The sequence below is a fragment of the Microcaecilia unicolor genome, chromosome 2 (assembly GCF_901765095.1).
Source record: "Microcaecilia unicolor chromosome 2, aMicUni1.1, whole genome shotgun sequence".
Lineage (NCBI taxonomy): Eukaryota > Metazoa > Chordata > Amphibia > Gymnophiona > Siphonopidae > Microcaecilia > Microcaecilia unicolor.
Window position 1 is genome coordinate 497,852,338 of NC_044032.1, and position 15,162 is coordinate 497,867,499.

The window sequence follows — 15,162 nt, forward strand, 5'->3', positions numbered from 1 at the left end:
AGTCGTCTTCTTTGATCCTTGACACGTTAGTTGTGTGGGATTTTAATCTTATCCCTCTTATTCCCTATACCCTTCCCCCACCTCCTTCCAGGGTGTGAATGACACTGTGTTTGCTTCTCCTTTCTTTGTTTTCTGAGTTTTTATTAAGGGGTCCTTTTACTAAGCAGTGGTAAAAGGGGGCCTCCACTAGCAACATGTTATGTTTTTTATGCACATTGAGGCCCCTTTTATTGCAGGAGGTAAAAGGCTATCTTTTTCAGAAGACAAGAAATGGCCATGCGGTAAGTGAACCACTTGCTACTCGGCCATTTCGGGGGGGGGGCACATACCGCCACCCATTGAGGTGGTGGTAAGGGTTCCCACGCTAACCCAGTGGTAACCAGGAAGCATGCAGCGCTACCCAATTACCGACGCTACAAAATTGAAAATATATTTGTAGCGCTGGAAATGGCACGCGCTGGGTGTAAGAACTACCGCCAGACTCCTGCACGCCAACCCTTTAGTGAAAGGGCCCCTAAATTTGCTGGATTTTGCATCTATTGATGGGCCTCTGAGGCAGGTTTTTTGTGCTGGTGTTTGCTTGCTGGTGTGCACACTTCTTACCAGAGCAAGATTAAGGCATAGGCATGTGCCTAGGGCCCGAATGTTTAGGAGGGGCCCCTCTCAGATGTGTAATTCAATCACTTCCAATGCAAATTTTTGCCCTGGTAAGTCATCTGCTACCAGAAAAAAAAGAGCTGGAGGGAGGTGTGGGGACTGGAGTCACTGTTACATGCAGAGGTCTGTCTACTCTCCCCACCTTGTGTACTTTGTCTTCCAGCTGGCTGAAGGAGTCTATGAACAGCATTTCTTATCTGCTTCTTCCTCTTCTGCCAGCTTTCCTCCACAGTCAGAACCATATATTACAAAGGGGAGGAGGAGCAATACGCTCCTATTGCCCACTAAAGGGTTAATCTTGCCTTGCTTCATACCTTGTGTTCAAACTGTCAATGAGACATTTTCATGCAAAGTGAAAGTCCTTGAAGAAGCTGTCCTGAGATTCTCTTTGCAAAGAGAGAATGCATAAATGCTCTGCTTTGTTTTGTTTCAAATTCCATGGTAACTACAGTATAAATAGAGCATTGGTGTGGGCAGCACATACAGACTTTAATGCCTAAAAGCTATTGGCTGTAATAAATAATTCATATCATAGATACAAAACTATCAAAGAACCAGTTTGGTCAGCTGAATATGGTGAGGGTGCTTGTGGGTATATGTAGCCCAAATCAAAGGGGGGTGGATTTACCCTCTGTGAACAGACATTTGGGGCCCACATTGATAACCACGCCCCAGATGTCTGTTCACAGAGGGTAAATCTACCATTATATAGCCACCACCCCTGTGCTGGACAACATGTACCCCTAGTTACTAATAACTGAGGTTAACAGTAAAATAACATGCATTAATGGTAGCCCACATTGATAATTTCTTCCCATCTGACCCTTAAATGAGCCCTCTAGTCAGGGGTGTAGCCAGACCTTGACGGGAGGGGGGGGGGTCCAGAGCCCAAGGTGGGGGGGGCACATTTTGGCTCGCCTCCCCGCTGCCGCCCTCTTGCCGCTACTTCTGCCCCCCCCCCCCCCCAACCCACTGCTGCTGGAAGGTACCTTGGCAGGTAGGAGTCCCTCAACCCCTGCCCCGCGCTGGTCTCACATTGCCTGGCGCCCTGTCCTGTTTTCAGCGCCATGCAAGCTCGTTTTAATGAAACTGAGCATGCGGTGACAGAATTCAAAAAGGCATGGGATGAGCACAAAGGATTTCTAATTAGAACATGAATGGTATAAAGAACAACACTTAAATGGTTCCATGTGTGTTTGAATGTTGAGTGGCGCTTAGATGGCAACTCCAGCTGTGAAGAACTAAGGCTGGTGCTGGGCAAGCTTTACGGTATATGGCAATCCGGTTTAGGATGGACTGGAAAGGGCTTTGATGGAAACTCCAGTAATTTGGAACGTGAGTACAGTGCTGGGCAGACTTTTACGGTCTGTGTCTGCAGATGACAAGACAGATTTGGATAAGCTGGAGTGGGCTTCAACAGCAACTTCAGTAGTTGGAACCTAAGGACAGGGCTGGGCGGACTTCCAACAGTCTATGTCCCAGAAATGCCAAAGAAAGACCATGATCAAGTATTTTATCTCACATTCATTGTTGGTTTAATCATGACTTAATGAGTGTGACTGTCGAGCAGACTGGATGGACCATTCAGGTCTTTATCTACCATCATTTGCTATGTACAGTGGGGGAAATAAGTATTTGATCCCTTGCTGATTTTGTAAGTTTGCCCACTGACAAAGACATGAGCAGCCCATAATTGAAGGGTAGGTTATTGGTAACAGTGAGAGATAGCACATCACAAATTAAATCCGGAAAATCACATTGTGGAAAGTATATGAATTTATTTGCATTCTGCAGAGGGAAATAAGTATTTGATCCCCCACCAACCAGTAAGAGATCTGGCCCCTACAGACCAGGTAGATGCTCCAAATCAACTCGTTACCTGCATGACAGACAGCTGTCGGCAATGGTCACCTGTATAAAAGACACCTGTCCACAGACTCAGTGAATCAGTCAGACTCTAACCTCTACAAAATGGCCAAGAGCAAGGAGCTGTCTAAGGATGTCAGGGACAAGATCATACACCTGCACAAGGCTGGAATGGGCTACAAAACCATCAGTAAGACGCTGGGCGAGAAGGAGACAACTGTTGGTGCCATAGTAAGAAAATGGAAGAAGTACAAAATGACTGTCAATCGACAAAGATCTGGGGCTCCACGCAAAATCTCACCTCGTGGGGTATCCTTGATCATGAGGAAGGTTAGAAATCAGCCTACAACTACAAGGGGGGAACTTGTCAATGATCTCAAGGCAGCTGGGACCACTGTCACCACGAAAACCATTGGTAACACATTACGACATAACGGATTGCAATCCTGCAGTGCCCGCAAGGTCCCTCTGCTCCGGAAGGCACATGTGACGGCCCGTCTGAAGTTTGCCAGTGAACACCTGGATGATGCCGAGAGTGATTGGGAGAAGGTGCTGTGGTCAGATGAGACAAAAATTGAGCTCTTTGGCATGAACTCAACTCGCCGTGTTTGGAGGAAGAGAAATGCTGCCTATGACCCAAAGAACACCGTCCCCACTGTCAAGCATGGAGGTGGAAATGTTATGTTTTGGGGGTGTTTCTCTGCTAAGGGCACAGGACTACTTCACCGCATCAATGGGAGAATGGATGGGGCCATGTACCGTACAATTCTGAGTGACAACCTCCTTCCCTCCGCCAGGGCCTTAAAATGGGTCGTGGCTGGGTCTTCCAGCACGACAATGACCCAAAACATACAGCCAAGGCAACAAAGGAGTGGCTCAGGAAGAAGCACATTAGGGTCATGGAGTGGCCTAGCCAGTCACCAGACCTTAATCCCATTGAAAACTTATGGAGGGAGCTGAAGCTGCGAGTTGCCAAGCGACAGCCCAGAACTCTTAATGATTTAGAGATGATCTGCAAAGAGGAGTGGACCAAAATTCCTCCTGACATGTGTGCAAACCTCATCATCAACTACAGAAGACGTCTGACCGCTGTGCTTGCCAACAAGGGTTTTGCCACCAAGTATTAGGTCTTGTTTGCCAGAGGGATTAAATACTTATTTCCCTCTGCAGAATGCAAATAAATTCATATACTTTCCACAATGTGATTTTCCGGATTTAATTTGTGATGTGCTATCTCTCACTGTTACCAATAACCTACCCTTCAATTATGGGCTGCTCATGTCTTTGTCAGTGGGCAAACTTACAAAATCAGCAAGGGATCAAATACTTATTTCCCCCACTGTATGTTACTACGTTACCTGGTTAAGTATCAACTCTGCCCCCAGACCGCCCAGATACTAGCTAGTTTTGGCTTTAGCAGTTAGAGGGGATAATCAACTACACTATCCTGGTAAGAGCTGCTGGATTCCCTTGGGACACAGTCAGCATGAGTTAATTAGATAAGAAATCACTTTGAATATTGACTCCAAAATGTCACTAAGGGGTCGATATTCAAAGTGATTTAGCCATCCAGAAATGGCTCCTGGCTGGTTAAATTGCTTGTTGGGGCTAACGGCTATTATGGGGGCATTTCAGGGGAGGAGTCAACACTTGGCCAGTTATGTGCTGATATTCAGCACTTAACCGGCCATGGTAACCGCATAGATAGGACCACATAAAAGTCAGTCCTATCGTTATACAGTTCACCATAGCCAATTAAGTGCTGAATCGCCTTAACATGTCCTAATGAGACATTTGCTTTATATTACAGTAATTGAAATACTACTACTACTATTATAACTACTATAAATCACTTATTTGCCAACATTTGTTGTTTTTTTTTTTTTTAATCCTGGCCAGGTATAGAGTAGTACACCCTCCGCTACTATACATTTTCCCAGAACATGTGATTTCAATCCATATAGGTTCCAGAGTACAGTTTGTTTCCTGATAAATTTTTATTCTGTTCGACTCTAAATCATTAGCATATGGTTTATTTATTTAATATACCACTATTTCACTCAAAGCACAGCAAAGTGGTTTACAATAAAATCATAAAAAAGGAAACTTAAAAGAAAGGAACTCCGTTTACAGTAGGAAAGAAACATTTAAAAACAAATATGCTAACAACCTAAACCAGACACGCAGAAATCATATATTCCCCAGCAATCAGATCATGCAATCCTCAGTAATCAATCAATCAGTCCTTACTTATTTTAACAAACAGGGCACACTGCCTGTCAGCGTCTCCAGGCTTAAGAGGGATTAATATTAAACACAAGCTGAAATAAATGAAGCTGACCCAAATTTTAAGAATGACAGTTCTAAACATAAAGCAGCAGGATGCTCATTCCAAAGGGCAGGCGTAGTTCAATAAAAAGCATGGGGGGCCTTATTCTCTAAAGGTTAAGCTCCTAAATTTACGAAATTTTAGAAAAGGATTTGCCGGTTTAGACCCTTTTCTAAAATACATGCAAGAGTGCATGTGTATTTTCCAGCATGTGCAGTACAGTGGCGTAGCCACGTGGATCTTTGGGACCCTGCGTCCCCCAATTTGGGTTCAGGCCCCCAAAGTCTGCTGGTTTTGCTGGCGGGGGTCCCCAAGCCCTACTAGCAGAAACTTTCCTGCGACGATATTCGCCGCCGAACTGCCTGCCCTTCTTCCCTGTCTCACTTGTGTATGCTCGGTTTTAATGAGCTTCACGCATGCTCAATTTGTATGCGCGCTGGGGTGGGAAAGCAGGGCAAGCAGCATGACACCAATTATCACCACAGGAAGGCTTCTTCTGGCAAAGCTTGGGAACCCCCGCCAGCCCAGATATGTGGGGTTGCAGCATGGGTGAAGAGTGGCAGGGAGGTGGAGCAAAATGTGCTCCCCCCCACTTTGGGTTCAGACCCGCCCCCTCAGAATCAAGGTCTAGCTACACGTCTGGTGCAGTAGGAGCAGCCATTTTATAATTATACAGGATGAAAAAATGAATGACATGAGCCTGGCAGCTTCCAGGCTGAAGAGACTGCACTTATACCTGAAGGTGGCAATTTGCAACTTCCATCTGTAGCTGCCCCATTTTACAAATATACATGGCTTCATTTTGGAGGTGGATAAAAACTACATGGGATTGAGGAGAATGTCCCCCTTAAACCCTCAAGTAAAGCCCTTGCAAAAACAAGCAATTTTTAAAATCCTATAATGCCCTTGAACAGGTGTAAAAGCTGACATGGAACTTTTTCCCCATATATGAGTATTACCTTTGAGAAATGAGGAAGACATGAGTAGAAATTGGTCCTATCCAAGCCTCGCCCAAACCACACCTCCTTGAAATCTCTACATAGCATGGCTTTCCACATGTAAACAGTGGCTTTCTAACAGTTGATTTTACATATGTATGCAATATATGTGTATAAATGCTAGTATTTCCACATGGAAATTGGGAATTGCGCTTCATTGGACCCTGGCATAAAGATGGCCCATTGATTGTTTGTGAGATCTTTGTTTTATCTATATCTTAATTTAGCTCCATATATTCTGTAACGCCCCTTTTCCTGGGCACTTCTGGATCCGGGGTCTGAGTGGGCTGGAGCCCCTGCAAAGTGCAGACTCCGTCGGACCCTCACTCACTCATGGTGCACGGTGCCTCCACCTGGGGAAAGAAGGATTAGCGGGTGGGATTACCCTCTTCTTCCCCAGGAAACTCGAAAGTCCAGGTCCAAAACCCCTGTGGGAAGCAAGGCTGGCAGTTAAAATAGGCTGTCTTGAGGGGACAGCGATTCACTGACTAGTCCAAAATGACCACTCCATAGTCAGTAGCTTAAAACTCAGTTTGTTCTTCAATTTGAAACCACAGGAACATTCCAACTGCACAAACTCTCCATCACTCGGTGCAATCTTTAAATAAGTTGTTCTTCCGATATTCTCCAGGGGAACTCTTGTATTCTCCCTTAGGGTATATTTTACAAGACACTCTGAAAAAGGATTATTTACACTTTGTACAGCTCCAGTCCATGTCTATCCCCAAAGATAGTGTTCCAAAGGCTGTGCTTCTGTCGATGTTTCAGGTTCAGATCCTGCTGGTCTGACCTCCACCCAGGATGACCTTTGCATTGGCCCACCCTAGCCTCGGAATGGACACTCCCTGGCTCCTATCCCGTGCTCCTGGGCTGGGTCTCTCCACTGCCCACCCAAAGCTCTCCTTCACAGTTACCGTTTTTCTTAGCAGTAACTCACTTTGTCTTTAGCCAATGGATTCACTTCTTTTAAATGGGATTCTTCTTCTCCTTCTGGTCACTGGGCGGGGCTTGCAGGCAACCAAATACCCCTCTAAAGGGCAAACACTTAACTTTATCCCTTCCTAGTCTCCCCCCCCCCCCCCCCCTTGTGACTCTTCATTCCTATCTCTCTGCATTTTATTTCTAAAGTACTCCCCTTGGGCTGGGCTTCCTCCCACCCAGAGATTTCCCAGTCATTCTCCCCAGTGACTCTCTACAGGGACTCACTTTTCCAGTAATCCCCAAATGAATAGGGGATTACACTCTAATTCTCCATTCTTAATATTTTAGGCTTTTTGTATTTGTATGACGAGAAGTATAAACATGCTTTTTATTTCTATTCACAACCTGCTTAAAGTTAGCAAATGATACAGGTCAGTTATATTTGTCTGCTCTATACTTATAAGCATTTTAGCTACCTCAGCTCTTACCACAACCTGTCTATCAAAATACTACAACAGCTTCATTTTGATAAGAAGGATAATTCACAATTGGGCAGGAAGACGCTTTTGCCTATATTGAAGGTGTGGACATTATGCTTGCTAGTGAGTCTGTGAAAATATTAGCATTTGCTTTATGTGCATATAAACATATTTTATAAAATATGGCGTAAGTCATGACTGCCCAAACCCTAGCCTTTGAGCATGGCTACTGTGCAAGTATACACTAACTTGCACTGCACAGACTTTTAGGGATTTTTTAATTTGTTGAGGCCTTTCTGTGCATATATCAGCATTTTGTATGTGGAAAAGGTTTCTAAAATTACCTCCACTGTCCTTAGAAAATGTCTCACTCCAAAGTATGTGCCTCTGAGTAACTGTTAGCTTTCTCCCATGATCTAGTTAACAAACTGCTCTGTTTCCTGATTTATTTCCAGCTAGGTTCCAAACTGGTTAAAAGTAGAGTACATCCTGACGGAATAGGCTTTCTTCCTCAAGCTATTACCCACTTTCTGGCAAATCTAAAACCTTTTTTTCCTGTAGTCATCTCATCCATGCATTGAGACTCTTGATCTTAGATTGCCTCCAGGGTCCCGCACATGGAACAGAGAATATTTTGAGAGCATTACCCTGTAGGTTCTGGATTTCAATCTTCTACTAAAAATCTACATTTGGCTTCTACAACTTTCCTCCCACACTGTCTAATGCCATTTGAATCCATGTGTGCCATGAAAACTGACTCTTCCCCAGCAATCTCTTTGAGGTTCAGGTGGTCAAGTTATCAAGCTATTTTCATGTCCACCAGCCACCCATCTATCTACATTTTTCATGTCAGTCACCAATAATAATAGCAGTTCTATTCTTTCCCAACTGGGAACATACCCCTCATCCTCAGTGTAAAAGGATAACTTCAGCTGGAGGGTAAGGCCTAACTTCAAGGTTACTTCCTGTAACACCATTGTGATCTTCTCTTTCTAGATAACCTTGTTTTTCCAAAGCAGCACAGTAGCTGTCAGTGGAGGTGCAGCTGCCCTACGGTGTCCTTGAAGGTCTCTTTTATCTGTTTCTGTCTGCCTTAGTTCCTCCAGGTTTGCCACTCTAGCCTGCATAAATCAGACTCTTTCTCTGAGAGCTAACTATTCTTTGCGCCAGATACATACACGCAACCTCCCGTGAATAGGCAAATACACATACATGTGAAACTCATTACAAATGACCAAGAAACCCCCCATCTGTGAAACAGTTATATTACAAAAGGACAAATGAATGAAAAATGTTTAAAGTGATTATGAAGTATTTATTTATTACATTTGTACCCCGCGCTTTCCCACACAATGCAGGCTCAATGCGGCTTACATAGTAATTCGAAATACAAAGTCTTATAACAGAAATTTCAGAACGGTAGTGAAACATTATGAAGTTGAGCTTGAATAATGTATGATAAGTTGAGTTTGATAATGTATGATTAGGATAAAATAAGGTAGACAGGATAGGATAGTATAAGTTGGGGGGAAAGGGGTAAGGAAGGATATAATAAAGGGGAGATGAAGGATGGGATGCGTAGAGGGGGAATGGGGAGGAGGGATAAGTAAAACCAGTGATGAGGTCGGTATCTAAGTCAGAACAGAATTGGGAATGGAGGTTGGTAAGATTAGGTTGGGACATTAGAGTAGGCTTGCTTAAAGAGGTGAGCTTTCAACATTGTTCTAAAGGGCAAGTAGTCGTTAATTAATCGTATAGGTCTTGGTAGAGCATTCCAAAGCTGGCGGCCCAAAAAGGAGAAACTGGATGCAAAGTAAAGTAACAGAGTACTTAAGCCTTGAACACATTGCTTAAGAGTAATATGGCTTTGTAGAGTAATACTGAGGCCTTGGAAAATGTTACTGTATAAGGAAATGTTTAGAAGATACTTGGTTGAAATTTTGACTGTCCTCTCTGAATCTGTCCATCTCTTTCAAGGATATATTGTTTGTCAACTTTTAAGAAAAAAATCTTTGGGGCTTATCAAGGTAAGTACGTAAGTATTGCTATACTGGGACATACCAAAGATCCATCAAGCCCAGCATCCTGTTTCCAACAGTGGCCAATCCAGGTCACAAATACCTTTCAAGATCCCAAAAAAGCTCAATACATTTTATGCTGCTTATCCCAGTGGATTTTCCCCAAGTCCATTTTAATAATGGTCTATGGACTTTTCCTTTAGGAAGTTGTCCAAACCTTTTTAAACCCTGCTAAGCTAACCGCCTTTACCACATTCTCTGGCAACGAATTGTAGAGTTTAATTACACGTTGAGTGAAGAAATATTTTCTCTGATTCATTTTAAATTTACTACTTTGTAGCTTCATTGAATGCCCCCTAGTCCTAGTAGGGTCCAAAGTATGGAATCTTTGGATGTAGCGTCTTGAAAAATGTGGCTCTGAAACTGCTGTTCTTGCACTGTTAATTGTGACCTTAGTCTTGAGTTCAGATCAAGAATAAAGAATAAAATCACATAGTTTAGTGGGACAGAGTAAGCATGGATTCAGCCAAGGGAAGTCTTGCCTGACCAATATGCTTCATTTCTGTGAATGCATGAATAAACATGTGGATAAAGGTGAGTCAGTCAATGTAGTGTATCTACATTTTCAGAAAACATTTGACAAAGTCGCTCATGAGAGATTCCTGAGAAAATTAAAGAATCATGGGATAGGAGGCAATGTTCTGTTGTGGATAAGGAATTGGTTGATGGATAGAAAACAGAGGGTAAGGTTAAATTGCCAATTCTCTCAATGGAGGAGGGTGAATAATGGAGTGCCCCAAGGATCTGTACTGGGACCAGTGCTATTTAAAATATGTATTAATGATCTGGAAATGGGAGCAACAAGTGAGTTGTTAGAATGCATGTGGATTGTGAAAAATTACAGGAAGACCTTAGGAAATTGGAAGACTGGGCATCTAAATGGCAGATGAAATTTAATGTGGACAAATGCAAACTGTTGCACATTGGGAAGAATAATCCAAACCATAGTTACTTGATGCTAGGGTCCACCTTAGGAATACTCTGAAATCTTCTTCCCAGTGTGGCGGCCCAAAAAGCAAACAAAATGCTAGGAATTATTAGGAAAGGGATGGAAACAAAGACAAAGAATATTATAATGTCTCCTCAGTACCTCTCCACTCTTATCTCTCCCTACACTCCTCCCCTGGAACTCTGTTCACTGAGTAAATCTCTCTTATCTGCACCCTTCTCCTCCCCCGCTAACTCCAGACTCTGTTCCTTTTATCTTGCTGCACCATATGCCTGGAATAGACTTACTGAGCCGGTAGGTCAAGCTCCATCTCTGGCTGACTTCAAATCTAGGCTAAAAGCCCACCTTTTTGATGTTGCTTTTAACTCCTAACCCATACTCACTTGTTCAGTACCCATATTTTGGCATTCCCACCTTAGTAATTCCCTTATCTCTTATTTGTCCTGTTTGTCTGTCCTAATTAGATTGTAAGCTTTCTTGAGCAGGGACTGTCTCTTCATGTTTAAATGTACAGCGCTGCGTATATCTAGTAGCGCTATAGAAATGATAAGAAGTAGTTGTAGTAGTACTTATCGCTTCATGGTGCGACCACAGCTGCTTGAGTATTGTTTGCAATTCTGGTCACCATATCTTTAAAATATATAGCAGAATTAGCAAAAGTTCAAAGAAGGGCGACCAAAATGATTCAGGGGATGGAACTCTTCTCATATGAGGAAAGGCTTAAGAAGTTAGGACTTTTCAGCTTGGAAAAGAGACGGCTGAGGGGGGATATGACAGAGGTCTACAAAATACTTAGTGGTGTAGAACTGATAAACGTAAATCAATTTTTTACTCTTTCAAGAAGTACAAAGACTAGGGGACACTGAAGGAAATTACATGGTACTACTTTTAAAATGAACAGAAGGAAATATTTTTTCACTCAAGAGTAGTTAAGCTCTGGAACTGGTACCAGCGGTTAGTGTATCTGGGTTTAAAAAAGGTTTGGACAAGTTCCTGGAGGAAAAGTCCACAGTGTACTATTGAGGTATACATGTGGAAAGCCACTGCATGTCCCTGGGATCGGTAGCATGAATCTTGCTACTATTTGGGATTCTGATCATATTTATGATTCAGTATGGCATTTCTTATGTACTTAGATATTTATCATGCAAAAACAATAAATATATTTGTAAGCATTAACTTCTCAGAGAGTTTCACAATAAGATTTGGACTCTACTGTTTCTTCATTTTATAAAGATCGCTTTCAGGATGCAGTACTCCAGTCTAAGTCTTGCTGTTTATTTGCAGGGACTTCCATTTGGCATCCTATTTGTAAACAGGCAGCCAGAGCAGAAGAGAAAAACAAGGTCAGTATATTTTGTCCGATTTTTGAATCTCTCTGTATTTTTCTTAAACAACGGGTTGAATGGGGGAAAAAAAACATTTTCTGATAGTAAATCATGGAAGGAATGGGGACCCAAAGTGAAAATGAAGCAAATTACACTCTTAAGTTGTCAATGAAAAAGAAAAGCCTTACCCAGAAGTTCTTGTTGTAATAGCATGGTGTAGGGCCAGTTTTATTATGACTTTGTGGTTATTGCACTATTGAGCACATTTTCATGAAAATGCAGAGTACACACCTTAGCAAGGCAAATATTGGTTGGCAAAGTTGTGTTATGATTCTGCTAGACAGGCAGGGGAATGTTTTGGGCTCGCTTCTGATTGGCCTGTCAGGGGTTGAGCTGACATCTGAAGAAGCAGACATCAGAAGCCTGATCTATCTACTTAAGCTTACCTCTCCCTACAGGCTATGCTTTAGCATTTGATTCCTGTCAGCTGAAGCCTGTTCCCCTTTCTCTCAGTCTGTGCTGTTGCACATTGTGTTTGTTGGACTTTGTCTACTCTCCTCATAGCTTGTAGCTTCTGTGTTTGCTGGGTGTTCCCAGCGTGAACTTGCTTGTTTCATTCCCCTGCACCTGAGTCTGTTCCCTGCTTGCTTTGTAACTGGTAGTGCTAGTTGCTTGTCCTGTGTGTGCGGGGCTTGGTGGCTGGGGTTGTGCGTAGTGCTTGTTTGGTCTACCCTAGGCCTTGGCCAAGATCCTTCCTAGGCCTCGGCCTGGGCTCAAGGGCTCACGAACAGATTAACAAGTTGATTTTGAACCAGATCTAGAGGGCTAGATTTAGGGGTCCTTTTGCTAAGGCACACTAAATGATAAGACACCCATAGGAATATAAGGGGCGACTTATCATTTAGTGCATGCTAAGTCTATTAGCACGTCTTAGTAAAAGGACTCCTTATTGTAGAAGATAACCGTAAATCTGTGTGACTAAAACTTAGCCAACTACTGGTCAATAATCAAGAGCGTGCATATATTTTTGGAGAAATTGGCCTGAGACAAAACTAACTAGGCCCAAAGGCTGAGCCCTAAATAAGACATTTCTCCTATATTGAAACCCACTATCATACCCTATATGGAATGAGGCAGAACAATTGCAGCCATTCCAGAAGAGAAAGCAGTAGTAGAATGGTACACCTTAATTAATCCCCTTCCATCCCTCTTCAAGGTATACATCTGTGGTTCATGCTTCTTTTGCAGCTTGCAGTCCCTCCGATGACTTCACTCCTTACATTTATCTCTCTATATAAAACGCACCTCCAATGTTCTAATGAAGCCTCCAAAAGTCCCAACGTTCTAAATTCATGGTGGTGTAGATCAAAGTTTGCCCATGAGTGTTTGCCCCGCCCTCGCGTCAAATGTGATGACGTCGAGGGCGGAGCACTAACACTCAATGAATCGCCGAACCGCTGCAATGCAACGTAACCTGACATCAAACGCTTCATGGAACAGAACAATCATGAACAACTGCATGGGGACAAGGGAGGAGAATGAGCAGCACAAGTGGTCACTTTCTGAACAGCACGAAGATGACGAACATCGCTGGAAGGAGATTACAATTTTGAGGCCCATGCTCCAGCTCCCAGTATGAGCAGCATCCTTACAAAACGCCCTCCAAGAAAAAACTACCCACAGTCCCGACGTCTTCGGCACCTCAAACAAGTCGCATACCACTTCAACCCCCCCCCCCCCCCCAAATCAATACGCAGCCTTCCACACAAACGGGGGGGAGAGGCGGACTGGCAAGTGGAGAGGACGGATGGGAAGAGGTGGCAGGGGGGGTCCACAAACTCAGATGGAAAGAAGTGGGAGGGGTTTCTGGAACTCAGACGGGGGTGGAAGGGGGAAAGGGAGAGGGGGGAAGGAGGGAGGAAGAGGAGGGGGGGGCAAAGGGGAAGGAAAGAGTAGGGAGACGGGGGTGAACCACACTCTCTCTCTGTCACACACACTGTATCTGTGTGAACACTGTCTCTCACACTCACTGTGTCCAACATACGCACTCGCATGCAGTCATTCTGAAACACACACACTCACTCACAGATACACAAGCACCCAGTCTCAATCTCTCTCTGACACACAATCGCACAGTCACTCTCACACACACACTCTCTCAAACATACACACTACGAGGAAAACCTGGCTAGCGCCTGTTTCATTTGTTTCGGAAACGGGCCTTTTATACTAGTAGGATCATAAAGATCTGGTTATTTTGATACATGTCTTTGTTGCTATACTCTTAAATAAAGGTCTTTATTGTGGTCTTCCAAAATACCAACTAGGAAGATTGCAGTTAGTGCAGAATGTCACTGCTTGGTTTTTGATGAACAAAAAACCTGTTGATTATGTTTCTCTTGTTCCAGCAGAGCATCACTTGTTTCCAGTCAAATTCTGAATCCATTATGTTACTTTGTCTGGTCTTTTGTACCTTACACCTGAAGGGTCCTACATATTTACAGGATTTATTGTCTAGGTATAAACCCTCTAAGAGGCTGCGTTCCTCACCACAGGTCCTTATAAGAATTCCTAGTAATATTCAGTTCCAGTCTACCGATGCACGAGGGTTTATGGTAATGGTCCAAGATTATGAAATTCACTACAATTAGAACTGTGTCTTGAAAACTGTTACTCCATTTTTAAGGAAAAACTGAGGCTTATTGTCATAAAGGGGTTTGAGTTGTTACTATAAAATTGTTGAGGACTATCTGTTTAATACGAACTGAAAATGTTTTTTTTATTTATGTTTCTATTCTGCCTATAACTAGGCAGGTTACAAAGTATATATATGATTAGAAACAGTATTAAACATTAAGATAACACAAGCAAAAGCATCATTCCCAATTCCCCAAAATAAATACTGACTTAACACTCCTAAAATATTAAAGAAGCAAACAAATAAACAATATTGAAGCCAAACTCTCCAAAAAGTAAATGCAGGCGTGTCAAGCTTTAAATGAGAATACATAAGAAAACAAATTGGCCTTCAGCTGTCTTTTAAACTGTGAGAAATATGTAAGCAATCTGAGATACCCAAGCAGCCCATTCCAAACTAATGGACCTATGATGGAAAAGGCTGCCTCTCGAGTTTCAACATGGCGCCACTTATTCATAGAAGGCAGAGAGAGCTGACACATCCCTTCCAACCTCAACACCAGGGATGGTAAACATGAAGAGCTTCGGGCAGTAATAATGAAACTGATCCAGACAATACTTGATGAACAAGCACAAATAGTTTAAATCTAATCCATTAACGGATGAGTGTGTAAATATGTTTGAGTTGTTATATGTAGGGCAGGAGTCATGTATTTTAATCCGTTTGTTAGATTGATTTTGAATTTTTAATTGTAAGACACCTCAAGTTTATCGGTGAGGTGTGATATCAAATTTGGTAATGTACACTAAGATGGTGTGGTCCTGAGGTCTTAGTGAGGGTCCCAAAGAGATCTCTATACAGAAACCTTACATTGTCTCTGATGGAAGTATAAATAATATAGGTACAATACAATGTGGAT

At 42.9% G+C, this 15,162-nt stretch overlaps 1 protein-coding gene across 1 annotated transcript in view; it reads left to right on the forward strand.

Annotated features, from left to right (window-relative positions):
• ABLIM2 (actin binding LIM protein family member 2) overlaps positions 1–15,162 on the forward strand; it is a 309,478-nt gene that overhangs the window by 113,012 nt on the left and 181,304 nt on the right. The window contains 1 exon segment of the mRNA XM_030191153.1: positions 11,565–11,623. Within this exon segment, the coding sequence (XP_030047013.1) occupies positions 11,565–11,623 (59 nt within the window).